Below are 10,858 nucleotides of genomic sequence, written 5' to 3' on the forward strand. Positions count from 1 at the left end.
TGCCACTCCTCATTACATTTCAGTGTCTAGCCTTTTTGCTGAGATGCAGTAATGCTAGGCTCTGGGTCAGCATGAGTTATTTCAATATCTTTTCCATCAAAGAAGGGAGGAAAGCACATTTGTGTACCCGTGAGGATGAACCCTAGGCTGCATCATAATCCTAATCCTGCTCAGAATGTGGCTGATTTTTCTAGCAAAAAAAAAAAAGTGTTTTCAGTGGTGACTTTTTAAAATAACTCTGCTGAGTTCAACATTTTGTTCACTATAAACTTTTTTTTAAAGGTAGCTAATCTGTTTTAAATTTAGTAAAAATATTTTTTCTCTCTCTTCCTTATATTCTTGAATTGTGGAAGTGTGCAATGTCTTGAATTATTTGTAAAAATAATAAAGATGGGATACAAATAAGTAAATATCTGTATCATTTATTTATTTCATGTTTACCTCACAGGGTTTTTGTGAATGTATAGTAGGAGATGAAAATTAAGAATGCATCCTTACAACTAAAGCAGATTTGAAAAGAGGGATAAAATAGTTGTACAGTAGTTGCATCTGCAGTTAGTAGATTTATCCCAATATATACTATGTAGCCTATGTAGTGTGTATTGGAGTATCTTTTAAAAGATCAGAGGAGGCAAAAATAATGATCCACAAAAAGTAAAAATGTATAGCACAGAAACTAATAAATATGAGTTTTGAAATACTATGTAAAATATGTGTGACATGAAAAGTAAGAATATATAGCAGTGTGGAATTTTCTTCTTCAGATGCCAGGCAACTGCACTCTTTTCTAGCAAATGTCATTCTATTCCTGCATTTTGTATTTTATATTTCCCCCATTTTAATATATGCAGTTCCAATTGGAGCTTTCTGACTCTTGGGGATTCTGACCACCACCAGCCTATGGAAAATTTTGTGCATTTCTGCAAGGCCTAGCATTTTCTTAAGTCTGCTGATACCTCCCTCTAATAGATAGATGATGCCAATTTGATTACATAAACATCTAAATAGAAAATAGGGTATAATATGATCTGAGCATAGAGAGCGGACTGAAGGCAATTTATGTAGTTCCTTTGCTAGAGGTAGGTAGATAGGTAGGTAGGTAGGTAGGTAGGTAGGTAGGTAGGTAGGTAGGTAGGTAGGTAGATAGATGATAGATAGATAGATAGATAGATAGATAGATAGATAGATAGATAGATAGATAGATAGATAGATAGACAGACAGACAGACAGACAGACAGACGATAATGATAGATAGATAGATGATAGATAGATAGATAGATAGATAGATAGATAGATAGATAGATAGATAGATAGATAGATAGATAGATGATAGATAGATAGATAGATAGATAGATGTGTGTGACAGGTCAGTGGATTTGCCACAAACTCCCTGAAGGAGAGTTTGGAATACTAATGAAACAAAAAAGACTGTGTGGAAAATGCAAAGAAGTAAAAATACTTTTGTTTATATCCTAAGCCCAGGGATATGAACATACAGATGTGCTGAACAAATATTCTCAACATGTTCTAGAAACATATCAGACAGACAGAGTTCAGTCCTGGGGTTTTTCCAAGTCAATGTTGATCTTAGAAATTCCAGACAACTAACAGGTACTTCCCTCCTTTGCAGAACAAGCAGGCCCCACTACAGAAGTCAAAATTAGAGAGGCAAGAAATCAGAGCTGACCAGAGGACAGAGATGGGAGAAACATCTGACCTTGACATTCTGATTTTCTCCAGCCTTTAGGCACACTTTAATTTGACTCCTTCTGCAAATAACTGGACCAACATAGTATCCCATATTCTCTACCATCCATTTCCAAATCTGTCTCCCCACCCCCACCCCCAGTCTGTTTTCCTGAATTAAGTTTGGAGCACATCAGTTTTCATATTATTTTTCCCTATCTCACAAGAATATGTAACGTGCAATGCATAGAGTGAATTTTTTTTTAATATTTATATAGCGTTTTATAAGATTCAGAATTTTGCATATGCATTATTTAGTTGTAAATTTGATTACATGATTACCCCATCACCCATATAGCAGATGGGAAAGAGATAGGTTCATATAAGACTACTAAAGTTAATGGCAGAACTATGATTCATCAAATAGGAGATTTCTGCTTCACAATTCAGACTTTTTGCCAGTTGACTAACCATATTGTATGCAACAATGGCCAAGAATCCATTCTGGTAAATCAAAGTTTTTAAAAAATCTCTAACCTACCCTCCATCCTTCCACTTCATTGCCTGAGCCAGAAGGCTGAACAGCCATGAAGGGAATACAATATGGCAAACTTCACCTTGCCCTTCTGTCAGCGATATAAATATTGTGATCTCGTGGTTTCATCTTTAGATGCAGGAACAATGTGGCGGAGTGATGGAAATAGGGGAAATTGTCTGGGATAGCTCTGGATGGGAGAATAGAAAGAGTTTGAAGTGGTAGTGATTTGATAGTTGTTCTGAGTCCTCCCTCTTTAAATGTTGAAGCATATTATATTGTGTTTATTTTCAAAATATGGTATTGTACACTGCCCCTGTTTTATTTATCTCTTGTTTATTGTGCAAAATGGAGCCCTGAACATTTCCCTTGATTGTACAATTGGATTGCTTTTTAATTTCTGCAGAAATCATACCAGATGACTGTCAAGCATCAAAAAAAGTTGGTACATGCTTGAAAGACTTCATTTCAGCCCTCTGTCCTTGATAATAGCAAGATATTTAGGCATGCTGAAGTACAGATAGTCCTCTATTTACAACAATTCAATTACTGATCATTCAAAGTTACAAAGGCACTGAAAAAAATGACATGAACATTTTTCATGCAACCATTGTAACATCCCCATTATCACATGATCAAAAGTCGGATTCTTGGCAGCTGGCATGAATTTATGATGGTTGCAATGACCCCAGGATCACTTTTGTGACCTTCTGACAAGCAAAGTCAACGAGGAAAGCAGATTATATTGTTGTTGTTGTTGTTGTTGTTGTTGTTTATCATTAAGTGTTGTACCTTATGATTCATGACGAATGTATCTTTTCTTTTATGTACACTGAGAGCATATGCACCAAAGACAAATTCCTAGTGTGTCCAATCACACTTCGCCAATAAAGAATTCTATTCTATTCTATTCCTATGGAATATGACAGATTCATTTAACCATCTTACTAACTTAACAATTACTATGATTCACTTAACAACTGATTCACTTCTCCAACAAGAAAGGTCACAAAATGGGGCAAAATTGGCTGCTTCTGTCAATTGAAGTTGGGATTGATAAAGCAGTCCCAGATATTATAGCACACTAAATTGAGGAAAAATCGGTGAGCATAGTAACATGGTTGGTGATTATTAACTTTTATTGTCCTCATTAATTTTATTGTCTAATCAAAGGGCAGGCCATGCTAGTGAGAATGAAGTAGGAAAATTGCTACATGTAGTCCTCGATTTACGACAGTTTTTTAGTGATTGTTGAAAGTTACAACGGCACTGAAAAAAGTGACTTATGACAATTTTTCATACTTTAAAAAATGGCAGCATCTCCATGGTTCCATGATCAAAATTCAGATGCTTGGCAACTGATTCATATTTATGACAGTTGTAGTGCTCTGGGATCATGTGATCAAGTTTTGAGACCTTCTGACAAGCAGTCAATGGGGAAGCCAGATTCCTTTAACAACCATGTTATTAGCTTAACAATTGCAATGGTTTACTTAACAACTGTGGCAAGAAAAGTCATAAAATGGATCAAAACTCACTTAAATGTCTCACTTAGCAACATAAATTTGGGCTCAATTGTGGTCCTAAATCAAGGATACCTGTACAGTAGAAATATAATTCAAGGGCAGTGTTTATGATGATAAAGTGACAGTTGTGAAGACTTCAATATATGGGAACATAACATATTTGTCTTTGGAAAAATATTGATATTTTTAGGCAGAGTATATGGTGGCCTAGTCATTTCAATTGTAGAGCCTTCTGAGTGTGTTTCCATTGTAATCTCTAGTAATGTTTTTCAGACTTTGCAACTTCAAGATTTCTGGATTTGAACTCCCTGAATTCTGGGAATTGAAGCATGGGTGGGTTCCGGTAGGCACTACTGCCGGTTTGCTTGTGGGTGCGTTGTGCGTGAATGTGCAGTGCAATAAAAATTGTTCTGCGCATACACAAAAGCAAAAAACAAAATGCCAGTACCTATGGCGCCACTTGGACAATTGGTTCAAGGGCGTGGCAGCCCTGGGTCACTGCTGGTTCCAGCAACCCAGGCTGCCAAACTACTACGGGTTCAGCAGAACCGGTCCGAACCGGTAGGAACCCACCACTGACTTGAAGTCAACACATCTTAAGTTGCCAGTTTGAAAAAACTTGCTTTAATATGCTCACCAATTTAGCCCATCTCTTCTAATTGAAATCAATGTTTTGTACTTCACATCCTTCAGATTAATTAAGTCACATTAATCTAGTTCTGTTTTCCTTTATTCCTTTCCACAGCTTGTCCACCATCATTTGAATAGCAGTGTGCCGCATACAATGCCATCAAAATCTCATTCTGAAGATCCTTTCTTCATTGTGGAAACCATTTGCATCTGTTGGTTCTCCTTTGAACTCCTGGTGCGATTCATAGCCTGCCCAAGTAAGCCAGCTTTCTTCAAGGATATCATGAACATGATTGATTTTATAGCTATCATCCCTTACTTTGTTGCCCTTGGTACAGAGTTTGCACGCCAGCGTGGGGTAAGTCAACCTGCCATGTCATTGGCTATCCTCAGAGTCATCCGGTTGGTGAGAGTCTTTAGAATCTTCAAACTCTCCAGACACTCCAAAGGATTGCAAATCCTAGGTCAGACACTTAAAGCCAGCATGAGGGAACTGGGCTTGCTCATCTTCTTCCTCTTCATTGGAGTCATCTTGTTCTCCAGTGCTGTCTATTTTGCAGAAGCTGATCATGAACAATCAAATTTCTCCAGCATCCCTGCTGCCTTCTGGTGGGCTGTGGTTACCATGACGACTGTAGGATATGGTGACATGTACCCTGAAACTATTGGAGGCAAAATTGTGGGGTCTCTTTGTGCCATTGCTGGAGTACTCACTATCTCACTTCCAGTACCTGTCATTGTCTCCAACTTCAGCTACTTTTATCACCGAGAAACTGATTGTGAGGATCAAGGTCAATACACCCACATTACAACATGCCCATATACCCCACCACCATCCCCAGAACTTGCTGCCATCCAGAGGAAAGTTCATATTCATGAGAAAGCTCTACATAGAGAGAAACATGGTGACAAAGAACTTATTGTACCCAATTCAGAATTTCTAGATGGTATGGTACCTATAGGCAATTCAGAAGTGCCCAACAAACGTCTTGTGACCCAAGTTTGATCATCTCATCCACCCAAGCAATTCTTGTCTGCTACATGACTTTCTTTATGTCATCTCAGCATATTTAACTTGAAAGTGCTGCATAATAAGGCCATGAGCCAGAAGTCTGACCTGTTGTTGTGCTTAAAAACTTGTAAAGGGTTCAGAGATTAATTTAGAGGGGAGGATTTGAAATGGGACAAATTACAATGGGCTGCCAAAGGATCAGACTATATATAATAAGAAAAATGAATTAAATCGCAAAGAGGCAGTTCAACAAACACATACTGTATTCTGCCGTATTGTTCTTTCCTAAGTTGAGAGTTGCAATCAGTCATCAAAAAAGGGTCTTTCTGCTTCTTTTATTTCCCTTTACCCTGTTACCTACCATCCTTATGTGGCTCAAAAGGGCACGAAGATGCCTTCCTGAAACCACAGTACTGTGTTCTTGGGTTACATCTGCTGGATCGTTCAATGGAACATACCCAGGACAAGCAGACCCCAAATAGCAAGTGTGGGGATAAATAAGGGAGTGCTATCAGGCAGTCATTTTTGATTCAGGATATTACAGGCAACATTGTCATCATACTAAGAAGGAACTGCAAATACATCTGTAAGAAAAGGCCTGTTGCTGCTCTGCTGCTGCTGCTGCTGCTGCTGCTGCTACTACTACTACTATTTCTACTACTACTACTACTACTACTACTACTACTACTACTACTACTACTTCTACAGGTTTTCATCAGCCTACTTTCCTAATATAGGACTTATTTAGATTATACAACATATAATTTGCCTTAATGTTTCTGGGAATTTACTTCGAAAATTGCTCTTGTTTTTTAAGCAATAGCAAAACTGTAGTAGTTGTATAATATGTTTTAGAAACTACTTTATTTGTTTCTGAAATTTGATGCAATCCTCTTCTCAGCACATTCTCCTATTTCCATGTTCAGTCCCCTACAAAGAAAGGGGATAATTTAATATGACATTGAAACTAAGATCAACCCTGTTAACTATACCTCAAACCAGCCCAACTTTTTAAAAAAGCAGGGTAAAGGTGCCTAGATTGAGCAACTGATATTTGAGACATGTTGGCTCATGTCAACTACTAGGATTAGTCTGTCCAGGTTTTTTGACAAGATTTTTGGAAGTGGTTTTCTATTACCTTCTTCCTGGGGTTAGAGAGAACAACTAGCCCAAATTCACCCAATTGACTTTATCTCTCAGGCAGAAATTTCTGGTTTCTAGCCTGGTGCATTAATCACATAGGGACTCACCTTAGAATACCATTAAAGAGCAGCAACTGATTATTATTTAATCCCTCATTCAGCACTATTGTTGCTTTTGCCTATGGTGCCAAAAATATGAGTTGTTCCTGGACAACTCAATAGTCTTTCCTTACAAATATGCACAATCCATTGTGCTCTTCTATTGCTTTTTATACTTATAGGATAAAAATCCTCCTGCTTCAATTTAACCCCTGTCAAGTTCATTCAGGGACAACACAGACCTTTCCCACCAAAAGCCAGATAACTGTTAAAAATCTTAGCTTTTAATTCAGGTTAACTTTCTGCTAGCTATTCTCAAGCAGTTTCTTTTACTTCATATGTTTTAAAACACAAGATTTTTTCCAACTTGATCTCTTCCATGTCCATTAGATTACAGCTACATTCTTTCTGGATGGAATTTTTAAAGCTGTAGACCAATAGTTAGAGAGGGCACTAAACTGGGAATGAGTGGGTTAAATTTTAAAGGTAAATCCTCGTTTTAGTTATCCCATGAAATATTCAAGGGGAATGGAAGTGAGGGTGGTTCTGAAAGTCTTAATAATAAATACCCATCAGCTGGGGTAAAAGTGAAACTGAAAAAGAGAAAGACCTCTCTAACCTGCATTTCCCAGACACTTTTATTTATCTTAATAAAATTTGTATTACAGTAGTCTTAAAATGAGAGAAAGGGAAGAGTTTACATTTTTGGTCAAACAACAGCACTTTCTCTTAATTATGTTTGCTTTATCTTAAAATAGGGCAAAAAGAACTATATATTTTTTTAAAGCTTCTTGAGCTCAGTTAAGCTTAAAGGACAGAGTGTGAGTAAGTGAATCTAAACAATAGTGTGAGTGAGTACAGAGGCTACAAATATCTCAACAGAAATGCAATACAATATAAATGGCTGGCAAGTGGATAATGTGGTATGTTTAAAACAATATTATAGCTACAGTTTACCACCCTGCCCATTTCTTAATTCAGGAATGTAATGACAAAGTAATGCTATGTAGAATATGTTGTTAACAAGAATGGGCAGGGTAGGGTGAAGAGGTGCAAAGGAAGACAGAATTCCTGCATCTTCCTCTTGGAAGGGGAAGGTTCAACAAATGGAATGGGTCAGCCAGAGTGAACATAACAAGAGACTGCTGGACCAGACCAACACAGTATCTATTTTCCAGTAATGGTGCTGCTGTCTCAGTAAGTTGGACTTTGGCTCCCATAAAACCTGGGAAGTTTGGGAGTTGATGTCCAGTGTTTCAAAAAATACAACTGATTGAGCAAGATTCGACTTGGAAGTAAACCAACTCTTAAACAGAGTTGTAATATATGAGTGATATAATTGAGTTTTTAAAAGAATTCCTGTTTTCTACTAGTACCTGAAAGAAATGGGAAGAGCATAAACACTACAGAATTATAATTTTAAACTTAATGACAAACTATGTTTAAAATAAGGTTTGCTGAAAAATAAGACAAATAAAACACTATGGCTAAATGTAATAAGAGAACCCTGCTTATAAATTTGTCTCTTCTTTAAAAAGGACTTTTTATTATGCCTTGTGGAGGAAATGCTACAGATTAGTTAAGCATTGTCTAAAGAAATTAACTTTATTTGTCCTAAATTTCCTACAAGTTTTCTTCTCTGGATTACCCCATATTTTACTATTGTGTGTGTGAGGGGGGAAAGAAACATCTATATGCCTTCTGTGCATTATGCAAAGACATGCTTACTAACAGTGAAAATGAGTGCAAGAAAAGGATTACTCTGGTGAGAATTGCCACCTTGTTGCTCATAAATGCTTTGTGTGAAGGAATCTTAAAGTTACATGATACAGTATGTAGTTCATGTAGCTCTTTCGTAGTATAGTGCCTCTGCCAGGAACATAGGTGTTAATGATCCTTCTTAACAACTAGAATACTGTCTGGGCCAGCTCTAATTTAAACATTTTGAGTAGCATGCAATTTCTCTGCATAATTTCAGTAACTGATGTAGCTTATGACCAAAACAATTGCACTATAGTTGCTAAGTATAGTCACGGTGGCTATATTTATAAATGGTACCATCCACAAATGTATCTGCATTTATTACTCAACTATTGTGGATATAGGATTAGAATAAAAGCTTTTTTGGAAGAAATTAACATATATAAGCATTCCAAAGCTGGGATCCAGATGGAAGCTGCTACGGCTTTTGTTGGATAATGAGATAATTATAAACACTGTTGGATGTGGGTTGAGAAATCTGTTGTCCTTCTGATGTTGCTAAAGGGCAGCTTCCAGCATTCCCCATAATGAGCGTTGAAAAAAGTCATTAGGGACGCTCTACATTTGCTCTAGACTGATAAACTTTACATTCATCAGTATAACATGGGAGTGTTGCCCCTCCATTTTTTTTGGCACAGTACCATCAATGTTGAAGTCTCCACATTTTTTCCAGAAAATAATAATTAGGCATTGATGGAAAAAGGATATTGGACTAGTTTTTGCTAACCTTTTCTTCCATAACGCTTTGAATCAAATGTTAATGGTAAACTGAATGCTTCATTGTCTATAGTTTCTTTGGTTTCTTTGGTTAAAATGAATTGGCAGGTTCATCCGTATCAGTGTCAAATGTTATCATGCATTATATATGTCCTATTAAAACTGCATTGGAGGTGGGCAACAGGATCTTTCAGGCAGGTCTCAGCTCAATGGCTTTGTGTGCAACTGGAAAGCCTGTTTGAAAGCCTGCAGCGCTGTAGCCATCAGCATGTGGAAGAACAGGTGGCTTAAACAAAATTATAGGTACTTGTGCTGCCCTCTTTCCTCCTTAGCCATTTTAAGATGAGTGGACTTCAACTACCAGAATACTGCACCCAGCAAGGCTATTCTGGGAATTGAAGTCCACACATCTTAAATTGGCTAAAGTTAGGAAATGCTGGCCTACGCAGAGTTGCCAGTAAAGCTGTAACTTTAACAAGGGGATAGAAGGAAACGGCATTAAATCTGCAGACAATACCAAGCTGCCAGGAATAACCAACACTACAGAAGATAGGTTCAAGAAGGATCTCGGCAGCCGTGAACACTGGACTCTATCTAGCAAAATAAAATTCAATGGTGAGAAAAATAAGGCTCTATATTTAATCTAGAAAAATAAAATGCAGAGATATAGAATAATGGTCCTTGGTTCAATACACACAAGGGATCCTGAAGTTCTAGTGAACAATCGCTTATATATGAGCCAGCACTGTGCTGCAGCTGCCAAAAAAGTCATTGCAGCCCTAGACTGTGTTAACAGAGGGATAGAATCAAAATCATATGACGTGTTAGTACCACTTTATAATGCCTTGGTAAGGCCACACTTGGGAATATTGCATTTGATTTTGGTTGTCATGATATAAAAAAGATGTTGAGATCAGGGGTGAGTTCTGGCAGTCACTACTGCTGGTTTGCTTGTGTGCGCGCCATGTGCGCATCCTGATGCGCACAGTACATACATGCACAATCCAATAAAAACTGTTCTGCACATGCGCAGAAGCAAAAAACAAGATGGAGAACCACTACCAGTTCGGCTGAACTGGTCTGAACCGATAGGAACCCACCACTGGTTGAGACTCTAGAAAGAGTGCAGAGAAAAACAACAAAGATGATTAGGGACCTGGAGACTAAAACATATGAAGAATGGTTGCAGGAATTGGGTATGTCTAGTTTAGGGAAAAGAAGGACTAGGGGTGCCATGATAGCAATGTTTCAATAGCTAAGGGACTGCCATAAAGACAAAGGGGTCAACCTATTCTCCAAAGCCACCTGAAGACAGAACAAGAATTAATGGATGAAAACTAATAAAGTACAGAACCAGTCTAGAACTAAGGAGACATTTCAAGATCGTTGGAACAATTAATCAGTTGAAAGTCTTGCCTCCAGAAGTTATGGATGCTCCAACATTGAAGGTTTTTAAGAAAAGATTGGACAACCATGTGTCTGAAATGATGTAGGTTTCCTGCTAGAGCAGGCGGTTGGACTAGAAGACCTCCAAAGTCCCTTTCAACACTGTTATTCTGTTAAAAGGTGGGGGAAGGGGGCACAAGGGACATGTGTTATGCAATTCTGCAACCACCCGCAATTAGACAATCAGCCAAATGAAAGAAGCTTTTTTTTTTCTTCAGAAGGAATGGATGATCCAAAAGAGAAGAAAAGTATAGAACCCAGCAAGATGAAGCATAATGTAAAAAATGGTAAAATATATTCTACA

At 37.7% G+C, this 10,858-nt stretch overlaps 1 protein-coding gene across 1 annotated transcript in view; it reads left to right on the forward strand.

Annotated features, from left to right (window-relative positions):
- The window catches only part of KCNA7 (potassium voltage-gated channel subfamily A member 7), a 35,598-nt gene extending 27,539 nt beyond the window's left edge, over positions 1–8,059 (forward strand). Inside the window, exon 2 of the mRNA XM_081932539.1 lies at positions 4,493–8,059. Within this exon, the coding sequence (XP_081788665.1) occupies positions 4,493–5,383 (891 nt within the window). The 3' untranslated portion in view covers positions 5,384–8,059. The remainder of the gene's footprint in view (positions 1–4,492) is intronic.
- The last annotated feature ends 2,799 nt before the right edge of the window (positions 8,060–10,858 follow it).

The sequence above is a fragment of the Natrix helvetica genome (assembly GCF_964273705.1).
Source record: "Natrix helvetica genome assembly, chromosome: Z".
NCBI lineage: Eukaryota > Metazoa > Chordata > Lepidosauria > Squamata > Natricidae > Natrix > Natrix helvetica.